At 41.4% G+C, this 22,838-nt stretch overlaps 1 protein-coding gene across 3 annotated transcripts in view; it reads right to left on the bottom strand.

Moving 5' to 3' along the window:
• Window positions 1-22,838, bottom strand: part of SIL1 (SIL1 nucleotide exchange factor) — a 211,439-nt gene that overhangs the window by 40,875 nt on the left and 147,726 nt on the right. For all 3 annotated transcript variants that reach the window (XM_006086523.3, XM_014453853.2, XM_023752103.1), the window contains exon 7: window positions 16,691-16,812. In XM_006086523.3, the coding sequence (XP_006086585.1) occupies window positions 16,691-16,812 (122 nt within the window). The remainder of the gene's footprint in view (window positions 1-16,690; window positions 16,813-22,838) is intronic.

Raw genomic sequence — 22,838 nt, 5'->3', positions numbered from 1 at the left:
TCCACTTCCCATGCCCACTTCTCCACACAAAAGCAAGAAGGAACATTTACTGAGCACTGCTTGCTCTTGGGGTCCAGCTGAGGCTGAGCTGGAAAGGGAGGAGATGCCTTTGACAAGAACAAAGGCTGTATCAGACACAAGGGAATGAGATACTTTTCAGGAGCTATTTTTCACAATGTGGACTCCAATAAAATAGGCAAATTAAACTCCTTTGTGCCTGACACAATGGCAGCAGTGGAAGCTATAGCTGGAGGAGCTAGTGGGGCCAAGGTAACTGCTGGACATGGCAGTGGGAAATAGGGAGGGGAAGCAGGGCTCAGTTCATAGCTCTACAGTGGCCTGAGGGTGTAGCATGGGCCTTGGTTTCACCTTCTCTGACTCTGGACCAAGAAACCTCACCCCCTTTCCTTGGGGGTAATGCCTTTTTAGATATGCCAGAGTTGAGAAATCATCAAGAAGATTTTTTTCAGCCCCTTCTAGGGATGAGTGAAATCCCTTATAATTTCCCTCTGACCTGCCTGGTTAGCAATTCAACAGGAAAACACCGCCCACGGCAAAATGAAAGTAGACTTCAAGTGGCTTTCCTTCTGGCTGACTCCCATGTAAATGAGCTGCCTGCAGTCTGACTCACAAGAGCTCAAAACATAAAAATGAAAAGAAAAGAAAAAAAAATAGTTGGAAGGTAAGGAAGAGGCTTGCCTATCAGATGGGACTTCTATGGGCCTAAACACACCAGGCTGCCAGGGACTTGGCACAGGCACCAGCACCTGAAAGAAAACTCAGGAAGAAAAGGGACAGTGGAGCACTCTCCAGCCAGAAAGAAACTCAGCTATCCAGTCCTCTTGCTTTTGTAAGGAAAATGATTACTCAAATGTCAGTTAGCTGGCTATAGACCTGAGACTGTGACCCATGTGTTCAGACTCCTGATTTCAGGACTAGATCAGAGTCACTCTCTGGATCAGGACCCCCTGCTCCACATCCCACCCCATGTTCATGCCTAGAGTTTGTGGTGGGAGAGGGTTTGGAAGGAACCTGGGCTTAGTTGCTAGCCTGGGAAGTGTAGCCTATCCATGAAGGCAAACCCAAGCTCTCTAGCTCCACGGACAATGTTCTACGTGCTAACAGGCCCCCTGACAAGGCAGCAAGGCAGCCATCATCCTAATGGACTTGGTGATTAATGTGGCTGCAGTCCCCCACAGCACCAGTTCTTTTCCCTTCTCATTCCCTGGATTGCAAAGTCCCCACAGGCAGCAGCAGCCCTAGGTGACCATTTGATCTAAACATTAAAAAGAACACATCCATCTATTCACTGTGGAGAAGAGGCAGTCATTTCATCTCAAACCTATACATTATGCATCCTGCTGGAAAGAAAAAAAGACAGAAAACCACTCTAGTTGTACCAAGTTCCCAACCCTAAGTAGCTCTCTGCTTCTGCTCGTTCCTCTTCCAATTCTTGGTGGACAGTTCCAGATGTGTCACTGTGTTTCAATGATTCACTCTAATGATAACGCATACTCAGAACAAATCACAGACTCTGATTGATTTAGAAGGCAACTCGCACAAATACCTGCAATCCAGTTCTAATCTTGTTTGTTTCCATTCCAATTATCCTGCATCAATGGTTTAAAAATGGGAACCGTCTGGTGCACACATCCAATACATTTTAATAGAGGATAAATCTGGGTTATTGTGACCCTTTCCTCTTTCAGGCTCAGGACAGCACCAAACGTCTCAAGGCGGTGACTGGGCCAAATCAGCTCTAACTCTTTTCAACTCTTCAAGGATTCAATTAATCATAAAGCCAATTCCATTCTGGGCTCCATCTGTCTTGTCTCCTTCGGGGACTAATAATCACTCACTGTGTGTTTTTACACACTAGTTGAACTGAAATTAAGACTGATTTCATCATGGAGCACTCAAAAAGAAAATGATTTCTTGGAAGAAAATTTCAAAGCTATTTTAGTGTTCAGTCTGGATAAAGATATTATTAAATAAACAAAAGAACATTTTTAAAAACTTCAAAATTCTTCATAGTCTGAAATAATTCCTGCCACCCAAATCCTAGGAAGAGGGCAGCTCCTCTGGAGAACTAGAATCTCTCAATGTTGGATCATACAGCAGAGACACTCAATTTGTCCTTGGGCATCAGCAAAGCACGGGTACTCAAAAAATAAGCAAAGAAAACACAAGGAAAAAAAAATTTGAGTCAATTTGATATTTAATACATTTTTTAAAAAAAATCTAGCCCTGGCTGGTTTGGCTCAGTGGATAGAGCGTCGGCCTGTAGACTGAAGTGTCCTGGGTTCAATTCCGGTCAAGGGCACATGCCGGGGTTATGGGCTCAATCCCCAGTGGGAGACACGCAGGGGGCAGCCAATCAATGATTCTCTCTCATCATTGATGTTTCTATCTCTCTCTCCCTCTCCCTTCCTCTCTGAAATCAATAAAAAAATATTTTAAAAAATCTAACTAGTTACCCATCCTGGGGCTAGTGGACAATTTAAAATTTGAAATTATTTTATTTTGAATTATCTATTTGTGGGGAGGAGAAGGGAGAGGACAGGCACCATTATGTCTTAAGCTGGTCCTAAGGATTTTAAGCCCTCACAACATCCCACCACAACTACCACCAAAGGGCAAGAAATGTGTTTTTTGTCTTCTGTAAATAGCCAGGCTCTCCCAGAAGCATTAAAGTGGCTGCCTTGGCAAAAACTCAAGATGAAACACTCTCACCCACCCCCAACTAATCCCCCATCCCTCTGGGATTGGCTCTTTACTAAGAACAAGGGCATGAAAGGGCCACAGCCCAACCAGTCAGTCTGGAAGCATTTCTAACTTGTCAGCAGGTATTTAGTCAAACTTTTTATTTTTACTTTCAATAGTTGCAAAGACAAACCATCTGGTCATCCCAGAGTCCTAAGTGCCTAGTGGCCATGGTATATCCAGCACAGCTCTCTACACCTGATTATTACAAAATGGCCCTAACACCGTGCAGGGGAGACACTGCAGTCAAGGAGACCCAATATGTGACTGCTTTATCGCCTTAACAGTTTTAAACTAAAATCATGACTTGCACAAACTCCCAAACAAAGTGAATGACACAGTCATTCCAAACTTATTATCAAAGATGCTTTGTGAGTCATAGTGGCTCTGAAAACCTATCAGTAATCACTTCTTAGACACAACAATAAAAAATATCCTTAATGTAAACAATATCTTTTGCCTAATTCTGATTAATTAGAGCACTGTCATTCTTAAACATTGGTCAATGCACATATTACTCCAAAAGCTTCCACCTGAGTCATTCTGTATTTGTTAAAAACAAGTCACCTCCTAAGAAGCTCTTTATGAACTAATAGTGATAACCAAGATATATTGTTAAATGGAAAAAGCAAATTGTAGGATCATATATATGTAGTAACCTACACTTTGTGTAAAAGTAGGGGGAAAAACACTATATAGGTGTATGTGCTTAAATATGTATGAAACTCTAGAAGACACTGGCAACATTGGCTGTCTTGAGGGAGGGAAGCTGGACGGCACAGGGATGGAGTGTTTTTACTATGGACCTTTTGTGACCTTTAAATTTTGAACCATCCTATATAATAAAAGCCCAGCGACTGAACAGCGGAACGACCAGAACAATCGGTTGACCAGTCACTATGATGCACACTGACCACCAGGGGGCAGACACTCAACGCAGGAGCTGCCCCCTGGTGGTCAGTGCGCTCCCACAGTGGGAGCACCGCTTGGCTGACTGGGATGAGTGGCTGCTCCCGCAGTGGGTCCACAGCCGCTCAGCTGATTGGGGTGAGTGGTGCTCCCACAGCAGGCCAATCCCTGCAGGTCACGCCCCCCCTACCAGTGCACCAATACCATGCACCGGGTCTCTAGTATGAATATATTATCAAATCAGAGTTAAAGACATAAAATTTAAATTTAAGTAAATAAAATCACAAACACTAATCTAAAAATTTACCAATATATTACAGAGAAGTATGGTCACATTCCATAGGGAAAACTAGAATCTTATACTCTCTTAGCCATGCAATTTTAGTGAATCTTTGGGTTCAGACTTCAAGAACACAAGGCCAAGATTAGCCATACCAAGAGATGGTCATTATGAATATCTGGAGACGGGCTGTAGTAACAAAGAAGAGAGGGGAAGAAAAAAGTAAAGGGAGGGAGGACAGGCAGGTTGGACAGCTTTGTATAAGACACCCATTGCCCCAGCTAGCACCCAGGCATCACCTCATCTAGCTTGATAAGCCCCCCAACAGTTTCTCACCTTTGCAAAAAGTAAAACTGTAGCTCATTTAAGGTAAAGCTCATTTTGTGTTATAGGGCTGGAGAGGGGGGCTTTATCTGAATTTTGCAGGAGCACGTTGTTCCAGATCCCAGAAGTTCTCTGACTGGGCAGGAAATGCTACCTGTAGGCCATATATTAGCCTGAAAAGTCAGAGCTTCTGACTCATCTTCTCATTCTGGCTGCCAACTAGCTGGCTCTGTGGTCTTGAACAAATCACTTCAACAGAGGCACTGAGGGGAATTCAACTACTGATCACTGTCCATAGCTTTTTGGCAAAACCATCTGGGCAACAGGGATTTCATGTTAAATGCCACCGGTATGCGCCAGGGCTTGCCTCTTCCTGTCCTCTCTCCCTGGTTAAGAACTACCCAGTAAGTTCACTACTGGGCCCACATTCTTTTTTTTTTTTAATATATTTTATTGATTTTTTACAGAGAGGAAGGGAGAGGGATAGAGAGTTAGAAACATCGATGAGAGAGAAACATCGACCAGCTGCCTCCTGCACACCCCCTACTGGGGATGTGCCCGCAACCAAGGTACATGCCCTTGACCGGAATCGAACCTGGGACCCTTGAGTCCGCAGGCCGACGCTCTATCCACTGAGCCAAACCGGTTAGGGCTGGGCCCACATTCTGCTTAGCCTTTGCTTCTCTTTGAATCTTAGTGCCCACCCCAATGTGGACATAAGCTCACCCCAAAGACAATGAGGATTATAAAAAACACTCACTCAGAATAAAGATACCAGAGCGACCACTGTGAGGCAAAGTCTCTCAGGTTGTCCTCCAGTACTCCAATTTTAATGTTAACCAGAAACACTACTGGGGCAGCCTTTATCCTCAACTCCTTGACATGAGAACTGAAATTATCTAACCAGAAAAAGTAACTTGGGGAGGACTCCTGGGATTTGGACATGTGACTTGCATTTTATTTTTCATACACTTTCCAGCTGGCTTTTGTTTAAAAAATATATTTCTTTATTGATTTCAGAGAGGAAGGGAGAAGGAGAGAGAGAGATAGAAACATCAATGATGAGAGAGAATGCCTCCTGCACACCCCACACTGGGGATCGAGCCCGCAACCCAGGCATGTGCCCTTGGCTGGAACCGAACCTGGGACCCTTCAGTCTGCAGGCTGATGCCCTATCTACTGAGCCAAGCCAGCTAGGGCATCCAGCTGGCTTTTTAAAAAGCCTTTGGCCCTCTATATCCTTCCCGTTTTCTGGGTGCTCTGCAAAGGAATGACTCTATGACAGCCTCAACTACCCTGAGCTTGCAGTCACAGAGCAGGAAGCCTCTGAGACATTCAGCATTCTGGCATGTTGGCCAGATGCTATGCATGAGTCTAGGACACCAGGACCCACCTATAATCCTTTCCCAGCAAGCCTGCCGGAGGTAACAGTGGGACCAAAGCAACTGATTAAATGCAGTATAAAAGCTGAAACGAGATAGAAATAAATTAGCTTTAAACCTCAGAGCTGTATATGCAAATGAAATGCAGTGGGGGCTGGTAGGTAGCCTGGGAAGTCAGTCTTAGAGATTTCTCTAAAACAAAGGGATTATGAATTGTCCAATAAAAGGAAATCTTTTCCACAGCCACATGACAGCCTTTTATCCAATACTGTTTGTTAAACACTCACACGAATTCTGAGATAATGGGATGCAGCCAACTTCCTGAAAAAGCCCCAAGACTCCCCACCAGACATTACCCAGCATAGACTACAACGCATGGCTGTCATCAGAGGGGAACAGGGCCGATATTTCCTGCCACCTTTCAATTACTGCCCTCCTCCTACCCTTTATGGATTCTCCTCTTTAAATAATGGACTACTGTTAGCAGAGAAGAAAGGCTGGGAGAGAACATTTCTAACTGATCAGAATTCAATAAGCAAAACACTAAGAAGTACTTGATGACAAGGATTGAAGAGAGAAAGTATGACAGGAGAAGGTTCCCTATCTATGACCATATGACTTCAATTTCATAGAGAAACTACTTAGAAAGGGTTTGAATATTCTGAAAAATGAATCAGATCAGAAGAGTTTGAAACATGCTTGCCCCGTCTGACTGGGCCTAAAAAGGAACAAGTCAGAAATGAAGAATAAAATAACTGAAATAAAGAATACATTAGAGATATTCAGCATCAGAGTAGATGAAGCAGAGAATGGAATCAGTGGTGTGGAAGACAAGATAATGGAAAACACCCAATCAGAACATCAAAAAGAAAAAAATATATATTAAAAGTAGGAATAATTTAAAAAACCTCTGGGACAACAGCAAGCACACCAACCTTTGAATCATAGGGGTGCCAGAAGGAGAAGAGAGAGAGCAAGAGACTAAAAACCTATTTGAAGAAATGATGACTGAAAACATCCCTAACCTGGTGAAGGAAACAGACATACAGATCCAGGAAACATATAGACTCCCAAACAAGATGAACCCAAAGATGCCCACAGCAAGACACATCATAGTTAAACTACCAAAAGTTAAAGACAGAGAGAGACCCTTAAAAGTAGCAAAAGAAAAGCAATTCGTTTTGTAAAAGGGAGCTCCCATAAGACTATCAGGTGATTTTTCATAAGAAACTTTGAAGGCCAGAAGGGAATGGCATAAAATATTCAAAGTGATGAAAAGCAAAGACCTGCAACTAAGATTACTCTACCCTGCAAAGGCTATCATTTAGAATTGAAAGAGAGATAAAGCACTACCCAGATAAGAAAGGGCTGAACGAGTTTATCACCACTTTTAAAAAAATACATTTTTTAATTAATTTTTAAAGAGATAGGAAGGAGAGGGATAGAGAGATAGAAACATCTATGCAAGAGAAACATCATCAATTGGCGCCCCCTTGCACACCACCTACTGGGGGTCAAGCCACAACCCGTGCATGTGCCCTGACCAGGAATCAAACTAGTAACCTCTTGGTTCATGGGTCAACTCTCAACCACTGAGCCACCCTGGCTGGGCTTATCACCACTTTTTAAAAAGAAAAAGATAGCCCTGACCGGTTTGGCTCAGTGGATAGAGCGTCGGCCTGTGGACTGAAAGGTCCCAGGTTCGATTCCGGTCAAGGGCATGTGCCTTGGTTGCGGGCACATCCCCAGTGGGAGGTGTGCAGGAGGCAGCTGATCGATGTTTCTCTCTCATCGATGTTTCTGACTCTCTATCCCTCTCCCTTCCTCTCTGTAAAAAATCAATAAAAAAAAATTCTCTAACTTTAAAAAAAAAAGATAAAAATATGAATAAGAAAATATCACAGAGAAAAAAACTATATGACAAAGGCAAACATAATAAAAGCAGTGGATCAACAAACAATAAAGCTGGTACAAAGGTTAAAAGGCAAAAGTAGGAAGATCATGTATAACTACAACACTAAATTAAGAAATACACACACACACACACACACACACACACACACGCAAAAGAAGTAAACAAATGACCGAAACATGGAGGGGGTGACTAAAAATGGTAGTGATTTTAGAATGTGTTCAAACTTAAGTGATCATCAACTTTAAACAGACGGCTATAAATATAGCTTGGTATATATGAAGGACATGGTAACCACAAACCAAAAGAGAAGCTATCAAATTTTGGACTTCTGACAATATGATAGGTGAGAAACAGTATTTCACTGTAGTTTTAATTGGTCTTTATCTTATGAATGAGGTTGAGCATTTTTTCACATGGTTAAGTCATTTACATTTCTTTTATTCTATAAGTTGTGTGTATCTACCCCATTTTTCTACAGGGTTATTAGTATGTTTCTTGTCTATTTTTAGGTGTTCTTTATATATATTAGTAATATTAATACTATGTTGCTAATATAAGTTGCAAACATTTTTTCCAGTTTATTATTTATCGAGACCACTTTAGACTAAATTCTCAGGTTGAATATTTTCAGGCCACAAAAGGAATATTATTTTCCAGCCTAAATGCACTTTAGGGCTGTACTGGGTAAAGAATTTTCTGGAGAATTTCTCTCCCTTCTATTCAAAGCCAAATTGCCTTAATATCTCCTTTTGAGTAGGAGATTTTCATCTTCCTAATTTTCCCTTTCACGGGCTGTAGGCTTTGTCTCCTGTTCCCCAAGTTACAAAGCCTGTTAAAACCAAAAGCTCTTGGCCACTAGGGAATGGCAAATGTCCCCAGAACAGCTGTAAGTTTCCGTGTTCCATATCTCTTAGGATTTGTGCTTTCCGTTATATTTGTCTTTAAGCCTTCTCTCTCTTTCTTGCAGGGCCACCGTATAAAGAATATGATGTTATTAATTTCCCCATTAGTTATGCAAAGCAGTGGCCCTACAGTTTGTCAGCTGAATTGAGCATTTAAAGAAATGTTTAAATATTTAATCCAGTTATCTTCAGATATTCTGAACCAAGAATGCTTCTTGGGAAATGTAAACCACCATTTGCTAGATACAGAAATCTCCCAGTTCTGTTTTGTTTCATTACTTATATTTGTAATTAAATTTTAAACAATCCATACGCATTATTTTAAAAATCAAACAAAATAGAAGAGAAAAAGAAAAGGCTTCCCTGCTCTTAGTGACTTCATTCCTCTCACCAATTTCTGGTGATTTCACCTTTTGTGTTAGGCCATTTAGTTTGTACCTTGAAATGCTTTAAGCTGCTATGGGTAGACTTAGGTACCAGTTTCCATTCTCATGAAGCTTTCACTTTTTGGGGGGCTGGGGAGAGAGGGGAGACACAGAGAAAAGACCTGGCATACACGGAGAACTGCATATATTAAAGAGTTAGTTTAGGAGTCCAAACAACAATAGCTAATGAAGTTGAAAGGAAAGAACTTTTCTGACTGGAGTTATCCAGGGAAGAAATTAAGAACGAGGTAGTGAATAACAACAAAAAATCTGATGGCAGCCACACAGAGGATGTGGAGGAGGCAGGAGCACATCACAAAGATAGATTTTTTTTTTAAATGCTAAAGGGACAAGTTAAGCAAAGGGATACCTATTTCCCCAAAATGAAGTCTTGGTTTCTATAATACTCAGGGTGACTGGTCAGGCTTAGAGTTCATTTTCCATTTGTCATTAATTGCCATTAGAAAAAAGAAATAAGACTTTGAATGTAGCTTTAAGAGATACAGCTATGGCCAATCTTGGTTAATATGCTAATCAATTTAATAGATACAAAATGGTTTGAGCAGCCCTAGCTGGTTTGGCTCAGTGGATAGAGCATCGGCCTATGGACTGAAGGTCCTAGGTTCGATTCTGGTCAAGGGCACATGCCCAGGTTGCAGGCTCGATCCCCAGTAGGGGGCATGCAGGAGGTAGCCAATCAGTGATTCTCTTTTATCACTGACTAGAGGCCCAGTGCACAGATTCGTGCACTGGTGGGGTCCCTCGGCCTGGCCTGCAGGGATAAGGCTGAAACTGGCTCTCTGACATCCCCCGAGGGGTCCCGGATTGCAAGAGGGTGCAGGCCAGGCTGAGGGACCCCACTGGTGCATGATCAGGGCCTGGAAGGGACCGTGTAAGGGCTCCAGGGCGTGTCCAGCCCATCTCGCCAAGTCCTGATCGGCCGGACCCCAGCAGCAAGCTAACCTACTGGACGGAGCATCTGCCCCCTGGTAGTCAGTGCACATCATAGCAACTGGTCAAATGGTCGAATGAACAGTCGGACAATCAGCATATTAGGCTTTTATTATATAAGATGTTTCTATCTCTCTCTCCCTCTCCCTTCCTCTCTGAAATCAATAAAAATATATTTTAAAAAATAAAAATAAATGGTTTGAGCATCTCCCCTCTTACTGAAGAAGTGTAAAAAAGAATTTTTTATGCTCACTTGAGGATATGTTTTTATTTATTTTTAGAAAGAGGGCAGGGAGAGACACAGAGAGAGAAACACTGATGTGGGAAACATTGATCGGTTGCTGCTGTATGTGCCTTGACTGGGGATCAAACCTGCAACCTAGGTATGTGCCCTGACTGGGAATCAAACCCACAACCTTTTGGTGTATGGCAGGGGTGGGCAAACTTTTTGACTCGAGGGCCACAATGGGTTCTTAAACTGGACCGGAGGGCCGGAACAAAAGCATGGATGGAGTGTTTGTGTGAACTAATATAAATTCAAAGTAAACATCATTACATAAAAGGGTACGCTCTTTTTTTTTTTTTAGTTTTATTCATTTCAAATGGGCCAGATCCGGCCTGCGGGCCATAGTTTGCCCACGGCTGGTGTATGGGATGACACTCCAATCAACTGGCCAGGGCAGGAGTGTGAAAATTTAGCTCCTAGAGTCAAGAAGTCAGAACTAGTCCTAGAGGTCACATTTGAACGTTTATTCAAATGCTGGCATCTAAAATATCTGACCTCATCCCAATCTCTAGCCTACTATATTCAGTTGCAAGTAACAAAGTAATGACACTGTTTTTTAAAAAGCACACATTTAGCCCTAACCAGTTTGGCTCAGTGGATAGAGCGTCGGCCTGTGGACTGAAAGGTCCCAGATTCGATTCCAGTCAAGGGCATGTACGTGGGTTGCGGGCACATCCACAGGAGGGGGTGTGCAGGAGGCAGCTGATCGATGTTTCTCTTTCATTGATGTTTCTAACTCTCTATCCTTCTCCCTTCCTCTCTGTAAAAAATCAATACAATATTTTTAAAAATAAATAAATTAATTAAAAGCACACATTTAATTTTCTCTCACAAACGTCTAGAAGTAGATGGTTCCAAAATCAGGATAGTGGCTAAACTATATCATAAAGGACCTAGTCTCCTTCGGTCTTTACTCTCTATTACGCTCCTCAGCATGAAGGCTTTTTATCCTTGTGCTATTCACTTCAGTGGTATAAGCCAACTGCTGTAGCTCCAAGACAACTATAATAAGGCAGGAAGAGTAGGTAGGGTCTCCTTACCTTATTATAAGAGGACAAAATCCTTCCCAGCAAACATCTCTTTATGTCTCATTGATCAGAAATGGGTCACATGCCCATCTCTAAGTCAATCTATTTCCATGGAGAATGGGATTACTATGCTTACTTTAGACTATTGATGGCTCATTTCCTAGCAGGAGAGGGAATCCCCTCCCCGAACACACTGCTTCCCTCATAATATCAAGATTCCTTAAAATAGATTTTTATTTTTAAAAAAGTTGTTTAGTAGATAACAACAGAGGAAATAAAACTCCACAGGATTCATTCACCAACTAAATAAGGGGAAAGAAGACTCAAATATCACTCAGAAGTTTCAAGCCTGGGTAACTACGACAATCATACTGCCAAGAATAGATAAAAAAAGAGAACGTGGGAGGAAAAATCTAGTTTGTGAAAGAGACAAAAATGAATTCCATTTTCTTATCCTTACTTTGAGGTGCAATTAGGTAGTCTGGTGGAAATGGAGGATGAAACCTGAGGAGAAGAGCTGGACTTCAACACAGATATTGTTCAACCCACAATGAGGTAGTATTTGAAACCATGGGAAAAGGTAGGACTGGCAGAGAAAATAGAGAAAGAAGACAAGGCCATTAGAAAATGGTGAATAGCTATAATTAGGAGATAGTAAGAAGATGGTGTTGCCATAAAGGAAAAGAAGAGGGAGTAATTAATTACTGATATACAGGGACTACAATCCTGTGGCAGCCAAGAAGTAAAATTTCCAAAAGAAAGCAGTGGTTGACACTATAGACTGCTACAGAGATGTCAATGATTCCAAAATACTCTTGAAAATGTTCAGGGATGGCAGGAACATAACACTCATGTGCGCTTATTTGGATCCCCTTTTGTCTACCCTTTCAAGAAGTTTGGAAGGAAAGGAAAGTACAGGTTGTCAGGTTAGAGGCAATTGGATTAACAAGTTAATGGTGGCACAGGGGTCAGTGGAGAGGTAACTGAGAACACTTATAGGCTAAGAGGAAGGAGCCTAAAGAGAGGGAAGAGAGTGAGAAGTACTGATGGTGAAGGGAAAACAGAAAGATGTGCAGATTCTGGAGGTCACAATAAGGACAAAACCCATGTTTAACAGGAGAGATAAAAATGTGAAGAGACAATGGAGGTGACAACATGAGATGTTGGAAAAAAATGGGAAGCGAGTTTTAAGATATCTAGTGGATCACAGAAGTAAAGATAAAGACAATGTTGAGAATGCTGACCCCAGTAAACTCACCAGGAAAGACAGATGAGCACTGAAAATTGCTGTGTATGTCAAAAAGAAATCTGGAAATTGGAAGCCAATAGATGAAGACAGGACGATGCTTGAATGGTTAAAAATGAGTTGGTAAAACTTCAGTGAGGCTCTTGGGCTGCAGGACTCCCGGATGCCCCAAGCCTGAGGCCGATGTGACAAGAATTATGGGAGTAGGGAAACTTTGCTGTCCTCTTCTTTATTTACTTACTTAATTTATTTTGTCTTCACTTTTTATTTTATTTTTTTTTCACTTACATAAAGTTATTTTTTTTTATTTTTTTTTTTTATTTTTCGCTATAAGTATTACAAAGGGTATTACATAAGTGTCCTTTCCCCCCCCCCCCCAAGTCTTCACTTTTTAAATAAAGCTGTTGGTCTAACTAAAAAACAAACAAACAAACAAACAAAAAAACTTCAATGAGAAGAGTACAACTGAGGAAACCAGAAAGTCAATAAAGGGGTGAGAGGGTACAGGGTCAAGAATAGGGAAGACATTCATTTTATAAAGAGATTTATTTAACCCAAAACCTGCTAAAGAAGCCCATGTAATTGCATAATAATTCATATAAGAATGAGACTTATTAAAGGTGGATGTAGAACACCAAAAGTGACTGAGGCAAGGGCAAGAGAACAGCAAAAGTCAATGCTCCCTAGTGTAAGCACATCAATTTCTTGATAATTTAACATTAACAGTTAAAAGGTCAAGGTTACAGCCCAGCTGGTGTGGCTCAGTGGTTGAGGGTCAATCAATGAACCAGGAGGCCATAATTCGATTCCTGGTCGGTGCTTCGATGCCTGGGTTTCAGGCTCAATCCCCAGTAGGGGGCGTACAGGAGACATCCAATCAGTGATTCTCTCTCATTGATATTTCTATCGTTCTCTCTCTCTCTCTCTCTCTCTCTCTCTCTCTCTCTCTCTCTGAAATCAATAAAATATATATATAAAAAGGTCAAGGTTACATATAGGAATAAAAAAGAAAACAGAAAGCTGCATGGCCTCTGAAATTCACAAGGCCTTTCTGAGATTTCTTATACACAGAAATACAAATGACCTATTCGGGACTCCACAGACTCCTGGTAGGTCAGATGTAGACAGACACACACAGGTGCCATCATGAGATAAAATCAGGTCATAGAAAAGCCACTGAAAATAACTGACTTGAAGATGAAAAGAAGCTTAAAAAAAAGAGAAGAAGAAACCATAAAAAGATGAAGCTGCCAAAAGCATCAGACTCCTATTTCCACTTATCTTCTTATGCAAGAGTTTGACCTGCCTTATACATGGGCAACAAACAGCAGAAAATGAGTACGTGTGCAACCCATAAATAAGTATTAGTAATATTGGGAACAAACTATTTCAGTGACCATTTAACATTCAGTATCACATCAACTACATTTATGTTAATTCTTTCTATTTGATCTTGGAATAACCGCTTCATATTTAACACCAAAGAAGAGATTTCTTCATCCATAGATGTGTGTGGAGGCCTTATTAAACAATTAAGACAGGTAGGCAAATAAAGCAGCAAGATTATTTGCTTACCCTCATGAAACAGTAAGATTAGCACCAAGAGTTATGCTAAGGGTAGAACTTAAGCACCTTAACAGAAGAGAAAATAAGGAAGTAAAGGTTTGTACTGTAAAAACAAAAGAAATAATTGCCTCATAGTGAAAACTCAAAATAAAAAGGACATATGATGAGCATGATGATGTTATATATCCCTTATCACTGACAGGTGCTTTATAATCATTTTCACAGGACTTACTGTATATGTTATATCATATCCACTTAACCTTATGAAATGCAGAGGACACCTATTTTATTCCTAGTTAATAAATGCAAATGGTAAGGATTAGAAAGGTGAAATTACTTGCCAATAGGCAAACATCCAGAAAATGTAGAAACTGGACTTGAACTAGATATTCTAACTCTAGGTAAAGTGATATGCCTAGTCCTCCCAATTGCTCAAATGTTTGGAATGACTGAGCAGTATTCTTGCCCATCAGCAGAAAACTAGAAGGAATGACTTCTAAATAACAGCCCCAAACCCTGGGACTCCATGATTCCAATGTGCTCACCATCCCTTGAATAGCCTCTTGACAAAGAGCAAGCTCATCCAATCATTGTGTGTGTGTGGTATAGTGTAGTGTTGTGTGCACCTATATGCTGGGGACAGGGAAGAAGCTGCAGAACCAATACTTAGGACATTAAAAGGAAATAATGAATATCAGACTAGAGCACTGAAACCTGTCTCTCTGCATAGAAATATTCTTACCTTTCATAAAACATTGACATTTCCAGCCTGCTGCTGGCTTCCAAAAGCTCTGGCACCATACCATGTTGTCACTGCAACGGCCCTCCAGTGAGCCATCAAAAGCCCAGCTAGAATGTTTTGAATATAGCTGTATGCTTGTCACCAAAACAATAAACTGCAATATTTTATATTTATCTCTATTTAAATTTTAGTGATACTGCATAAATGTTAATACAGTCTTACCCTCATACAATCACAGAAAAGTCTTAATAATACCACATATTGGCACAGCCCCCAGGAAGGTTATGGCCTGCTAAGCAGGCCCAATACATACTTCTCAAGTCACTTAGTCTCCTTTAGTTAAGACGTGACATCAAAATACTACACAGTTTCCCCCAAGAAAAGTGTTTCCAGAAGCAATGGCAAGGAACAAGTAGGATCATTTGTTTATATTGAAAATGGAAAGAAATACTTGGGATTAGGAAAAAGATTTCCAAAAAGGGTCTGGGAAAAGATGTTAATAATGTTTGATTTAGTTCTTTTATGGCTTAAGAAACAAAAAGTGAGCCTCAGTAAGTTCTCAAGCTTCTAAAGCCTTATGAGGATAAGACCTGGGACCTCTCCAGGGCTGAAATCACAGCTATCAATGACAAACTTAGATTCTCCACTTTTTCAGTGGATGCACAAGCATCCTGGGAGACCAAGGGAAATGGAGTCCCTTGGAAGCCACAGCCTTGACTGCCAAAAACTCAACCACAGAACAAGCAGGGCTTCAAGATCAAGGCAGGTTAGTGATGAGAGAAACAAAGGCCTGCAGTGCTCTCAGTCTCTCCTCATGGAACAATTTTTCTGGTCTTCCCTGCTTTGCCCCTAATTTACTAAGAAAAGATGCTGAAGCTTTAATAATGAGAGGACATCAGACAGATTCTAATTAAATAAAGATAGGTATGGATGAAAGGCAAAGGAAGTCTTTTCAAAACGAAGTCTCCAATGGTAAAGACGTTCAGAATAGCCTATTTCCTACAACATCACAATCCCTGCATCCAAGCAAGACAACCCATTCCCTTATGGCAAGAATCAGAATATTTGTTTCTGTTTTAGAGAAACAAATGGACTTAGGAGATTTTCAAAACTGGAAGCAACTATAGGTCCAATAGACCAACTATAGCTTAAAGACATCTTGACATTTTTAGCGTGAGTATAACAAAGTGGTGCCCACATACCTTAATGCATCAACTCTTTGGAGAGATCAGTCTTCTAGCATGAACTAGACTAATTAAAATTTAAACAACTCCCAACTCAGAGGGTCCGATAACCTGATTGCATGTTGACTGGTTCCAGACAACTAGGAAGAAGACACTTTCTCCCCAAAAGACCCTCCTTGGTCAGATTCATAACTTATTCATTACCAGATGTATGTAAGTAGCTTCACTTCCAAAAGGATCAACTCTTGGGAGTACATCTCCCTTCCTCTATGATTGATATAACTTTTTATTAGCTTTGAGTAAAACAGAGAATGTGATCTAAAATATGTCATTAAATATCCATATATATAAGATGAGGCGGAACAGAGAATCATAAATGGTGACATCCTGGGTGAAAATTCTTATCTACTTGGAATAAGAGCAGAATCAAACTCCTCTTACTCTAGTTTGAGTTTAGAGTGAAATAGAAATAGGGATATACATAAGTTTAAGTGTACCTTTTTCCGGGCCATTCCATCTAAGAGTAAAGCTAGAATTCACCTGAAGGGCCCAAATAATCCTGGCTGATGAGAAGTCCATTCTTCCCCCTCCCCTTTATTTTTCGTTATTGATTAAAGTATTACATATGTGTTCTTACCTCCCCATTGCCCCCCCCGCCGCCCCCCCCCTCCCCCCGCTCATGCCCTCACCGCCCTGGTGTCTGTGTCCATTGGGTGTGCTTATATGCATGCATACAAGTCCTTTGGTTGATCTCTCCCCATTGCCCCCACCCTCCTGTATCGCTCACCTGGAAAAGGCAGCTCCCAGCACAAATGCAGCATACTCCTTCACCAGGGGCTCTGTGCTATTCAGCCCATTGATCACCACTTGAAGGCCACCGAAGGAAAGCAGGTCCTGTGCATTATCCATCTGCAACAAGGGCACGGCTTAGTACAGTATCGTCATCAAGGAAAGAAGAGCTCTTCTATAGCCTTTCTTTTAGTGATTATTCAAAAACAAACTAAAAAGTCAAGTAAAAAGCAATGGTTGCCTTTCTAACTAACAAGGAAAGAGTTTATAAAAACAAATTAAATTTTTAAATAATCTTAAATTTGAGAACTACTAATTAAACCAGCATGATTTATGAGCACCTGTATGGGAACTGGTGGAAATGGCACCTATTCATTGCTTAGGCCAAACATATCCTGGAAAATTCTAATACTGTAACGAATCATAAAGCTTACTCCTAACGTACAAGCTATTAACACAAAGATCCAACATCATCAACACTACTAAATGGTGCCATGCTTCCTACTGATGAGTAACCCCCAAGGGGGACAGTGGAGGCAACAGATATTTTTTTAAAAAGCTTATTTTAATTAGAAGTCAGGGACTATAAAAGGAGCTCCATTGCAGAGGGAGGGGGATTTGGCAGAGTAATAGGAAGAAGAAAGAATAATACCCTTCTCTTCCCTCTTCCTCAATTCATACAGCCAAGGTTGACTGAATCTGGACAATCATGATAAAATCTGCACAAAAGCCTCACCCTCAAAGGCTTTAGTCTAGACCTGCAATACTGGCTAGTGCTATTTATTGGACAGTGCATAACATTTCCATTATTACATTAAGGTCTATCGTTTAGCACCGGGTAGGCTATCATTTAAGTTCCAAAGCCTCAAGTCCAGACACTCTATCTTTTATTCTATGAAAGAGGGGAGATCTCATTTCCCAAGCTTCATTAGAATCCCGGAACAAGCCCCCGCTGGGTTTAGCTCAGTGGATAGAGCATCGGCCTAAGGACTGAAAGGTTCTGGGTTCGATTCCAGTCAAGGATGCATGCTCGGGCTGTGGGCTAAATCCCCAGTAGGGGGCATATAGGAGACAGCCAATCAATGATTCTCTCTCATCACTGATGTTTCTATCTCTCTTCCTTTCCCTTCCTCTCTGAAATAAATACAAATAAAAAATCCTGGAACAAGAAGAGCTTTCTCAGAAAGGTGACTGGATGCCAGTTTCTTCATGGAGTAGCTTCAAGTATCCCTTGAAAATATCTTTGTTGCTACAAAAGCTGCCTCTTGCCCACATGCTGATCCCACTCTACAACTCATCAGGAAATCCCAGGAGGGTAGAACCCAACAACAATGTGACTGCTACCCACCTTTTTCCTCCAGATGCCACAGAGCCCTTTCCAGCCCTTTCAAACTGGAAGAGGGCTCTAACAGAGAAATCAAGTTTAAAGAACTGTATTCTGCTCGCTTTGGGGTGGGTCTAGCCTGTTTTTACCACTTAGAAGATCATTCTTATACATTCATATAAACTCCACAAGAGCAGAGGTTTTTATCTGCCCACTATTGTAGGTCTAGTGCAGTGATGGCGAACCTATGACACGCGTGTCAGAGGTGATACGCGAACTCATTTTTTTGGTTGATTTTTCTTTGTTAAATGGCATTTAAATATATAAAATAAATATCAAAAATATAAGTCTTTGTTTTACTATGGTTGCAAATATCAAAAAATTTCTATATGTGACACGGCACCAGAGTTAAGTTAGGGTTTTTCAAAATGCTGACACGCCGAGCTCAAAAGGTTCGCCATCACTGGTCTAGTGACTAGAATAGCACTAAGCATATAGTTAGGTGCTCAATAAACAAACATTAAACCAGTGAATGCATTTGGTCAGAAAAATATGTTACTGCAATAAACTCCACTGTAAGTTAAAAAAAGGGGGGGGGGCGCAATCTGGAGTATCTGTGCCAACAAAATGGATGGGTCCCTGGTATCACAGACCTGAAGAAATAGCCTAACCAGGGACATGAAGTAAGTATGGAGTTGGCACTGCCATAAAGGCCCCAAAACAGGGCTGGGATTTTTCTGCCATAAATAATACTTACTGAGCCTTCCTTCCATACTCTGTTTTTAAAATCCAAGAATTCATCACCTCTCCTCTGACCCTCCTTCCTCCAGGTCTTTTGCATACAAAACCATGGCTCAGAGGCCTGTCACTCCGTGCCTAGGAATGGCTACATATCAAAGCTTGCATGAGTTCCTACAAAAACAGCTGCCACTCTGAAAGCCCCAAAATAACAGAGCCTAGAGTCACAAAGGTTCTGTACTAGATTATCTTTATTACTACAAAGATATTTCAGGGTATTATAAATGCTGACATTTATATAAGCATTTCAGTTTTCTCAAGATGTTTTCTCATTTGTTATTTCACTAGAGATGAGAAAAAAAGGAGTCATTCTGCCCACTGCATGCCCAGAAGATCAAGCTCCAAAATCTGGGTCTGGGGGCAGAACTTTTCCAAGGATACCTTCAGAATAGGGTGGGACAGGTGGAAAGGAAGTCAAGGTAGAAGAAGGGAGTGCTAAAGAAGGGGGTAGAAGAGAACTATGTCAACACTCAGGAGGAAAAAAGAGAACCACAACACTGATAAGACAATGAGAGAAAAGGAAACCAAGAAAGGAAGAAATGGTGGTAAATAATTGAGGAGTCATGATGTGAGAGAAGGTAAACACACTGCCCCAGGGTGGATGGGCAGACAGAAGCTGCTCCTCATAAATAACTCACAAACTGTTTTCCACACCCATGGTTTTGCTTTTCACAAATCCTGTTTAATAATTCAAACACGGCTATGAGGAATACTTGGGCAGATCCATTTTGGGTCCTTGAAGCCCATGGCTCTCAAAACCACCAATCAGTGAATCTAGAATAGGAGTAGACTGGTGAAGTTCCTGGCAAGAAACATCCTACCTTCCTCAAAGCTAGTGCTCCATCACCCCAATTCCCCACTGCAACTGGAACTCGAGGCTAAGCTGTGTCTTCTTTAATCACAACTTAACACTGTTGCATGGAAACCTGACATACCATCCCAAGCCAAGGACCTTATATTTCCAATTAAAAGGCTAATGACCCAAAACATTTATGACTCTTCTGTCAACAGGGCAAGTTTGGCCTCTAACAGGGGACTGGTTGATTACCAGGCTAACCTCAGGCTGAGGTGGACAAGGTCCAACTGTTTAACTAGTGCCCTATGAAAGCAGAATAGGATATCACCTGGCTTTTGGGAAAACAGAAATCTGTCAGAGCCCTTTTGTGTACTCACTCCCCTCTGCTAAGCTTTCTAGTCATTTTGGCTTTTTATGCTGCAACTAAAGGAAGAGCTTACAGAAACCTGGTAACTGAAGATCTATCCAAGTACGTTAAGATGAGAAAAAATAAAAGCTGTCAACATCAAAGCAGGACTGACTTAGCCAATAACCCCTAGGATCCTCAGTCCTTTAAATATCTATAATAGAAATGCTATTAGAATGTTTGTTTTTTCACCCTGAAGAGAAAGACTGGAAAAAGAAAAGAGAACCAGGTCCTTTTTTTTTCCCCCTCTAAGGAGATCACAGCCCTGCTATTTGCAGACTGAAAAAGAGTTATGAGCAGAGAAAGAAGATGAAGTGGCCATCCCATAATTCCTGCAGATACAGTACACACTTATCCTCTCTCACCACAAAGGCTGACAAATCCTAAAGAGAGAATGTTTTTAGCCTAGTTTATAGAGAACAAGGATGCTGTCGTGTGTGGGAGGATGATGAAGATCTATGTCTTGGTGAGGATCTCAAAAAGCCTTTGATTATGATTACACCGCTTTCCTGGGGCAGCATTACCCCTAGGCTGGATTACTGCAACAGCCTCCTATCTGGTTTCCCTGCTTCTACCCATGACCACCCCAACCCTGCCTCTTGTCTAATTCTCAATAGAGCAGCCAGAGGGATCCTTTAAAAATAAGTCAGAGCATGTCATCCTTTAATAACGTCCAATTTCATTCTTTTCCATGACCTACAAGGAGCTCCATGATCTTCCTCCCATCACCTCTCTGAGTTTCATCTACCTCTCTCCCTCTTCTCTCAGCTCCAGCCACACTGACTTCCTTGTGGTTCCTCAAATATATTAGACACGCTCCCACTTTAGGGCTAAGGGTATTTCCTGTTTCTCTTGCCCAAGAGGCTCCTTCCCTTCCCTGCTCTTTTTATTTTTTCATAGTATTTATCACCTTTAAACATATTACATATAATTTACTTATTAGTTATGTTTATTGTCTATCTGTTTCAGCTAGAAGGTAAGAGATATATCCTAAGTACCTGGAATATTGTCTGGGACTTAACAGACACCAAATAAATTAATTTATTGAATAAATAAATGGCTTCTCTTGGTTCCTTTTCCTTAGACTCACTCCCTTTCAGGCTTTATTCAAATGGTATCAGTATCCTGTAAAAGGCAGAGTGGCCAAAAGGTTAAGCGCACAGAGTTTGGGGTCAGTAAGGTTTTGTTGCAAATCCCAGCTCTACCACTAACTGGGTGACCTTGGGAAATTACAAGTGTGACCTCATTTGCCTCAGTTATAAAATGGGGTTAATATCAGTGCAGTGCCTACTCATAAGGCAGCTGTAGAAGCCAATACATTAATGTGTACAAAACACTTGAATATGAGCCAATTATATGATAATGCTCCATAAATGTTAACTATTATGACACAAGTCTGATCAGTCATTTCCCTGCTTCAAACTCTCCAGTGGTTCTTAGGATCAAGGATAAAATCATAAAGAGCATGGCATTGCCAACGCCAGCGCTCTGACTCCCTAACCTTTCCACTTTATCTCTGCTACCCCATCCCCTGGTCACTATGCTCTAATCTTTTCCAGGTCCTCAATTTCACCAAGCTCTTCTCTAACTCAGAATCTTTGCACATGATGTTTCCTCTGCCTGGAATGGCCTAATCCGAGGGTTGGCAAACTTTTTCTAAAGGGCCTGATAATAAATATTGTTGACTCTCTGAGCCATATGGTTTCTGTCACAACTACTCAACTCTGACACTGTAGCTTAGATACAGCCCAAAACAATAAAACAATACATAAACCAATAGGTGTGGCTGTGTCCCAAGAAAACTTTATTTATCTAAGTTGGCAGTGGGGCAGATTTGGGCCATAGTTTGCCATCCCCTGCTTTAATCTCCGCTCTTTGCCTAGCCAACTCCTATTCATCCTTTATTGCTCAGCTTAAATGTCACATACTCAGGGAAGCCTTCCCAATGCCCCCAACTAGGCTAAATTTCCCTGTCGTATACTCCTACATTACCCTCTGGAGTCCTCAACACAATTCTAAATTCTCTCATCAAGTTGTTAATTTGATCACTGTTTAATTATTTATTTAATTACTAGAGGCCCGGGGCACTAATTTGTGCACAGGTGGGGTCCCTCAGCCTGGCCGGCAATGGGGGCCAATCAGGGCATCTCGGCCAGTCCTGATCGGGGCCATCCGGCTGGGGGAAAGGACCACGGGAGGTTGGCCGGCTGCAGGAGGTTGGCTGTGGGAGTGCACTGACCACCAGGGGGCAGCTCCTGCATTGAGTGTCTGCCCCCTGGTGGTCAGTGCGCATCATAGCGACCTGTTGACCGGTTATTTTGTGAACTGCTCATACCGGTCGCTTAGGCTTTTATATATATAGATTCCTTCTTACAAAATTGTAATCTACATGGAACAGGGACCACACCTACTTTACTTCTGCTGTATTCTCAGTGTTGAAAAATAAAGGAGGTAATCCTCCAAATGAAAAAGAGGTTGGCTCTGGCCTCTAAGAATGCATCTTGACCTGGCCATGTGGCTCACTGGTTGGGAGTGTTGTCCCATGCACCAAGTTCAATTTCTGGTCAGGGCTCATAATTTACGGGTTCTATCCCCAGTTAGGACAGGTATGGAAGGAAACCAATTGATGTTTCTTTCTCACATTGATGTTTCCTTCATTTTCTCTCTCCCTTCCTCTCTAAAATCAATAAAAACATATCCTTGGGTGAGGATTAAAAAATAAAAAAAGAATGTATCTTACAACAATAGATATTGACCTAGATTAAAAATACAGTACATGCTGGGAGAGAAGTATAGATGCTGATGTATTTTCCAAGAGGTTA

This window comes from Myotis lucifugus, unplaced genomic scaffold, assembly GCF_000147115.1.
Source record: "Myotis lucifugus unplaced genomic scaffold, Myoluc2.0 scaffold_28, whole genome shotgun sequence".
NCBI lineage: Eukaryota > Metazoa > Chordata > Mammalia > Chiroptera > Vespertilionidae > Myotis > Myotis lucifugus.
This window is presented reverse-complemented; position numbering and strand designations above follow the sequence as displayed.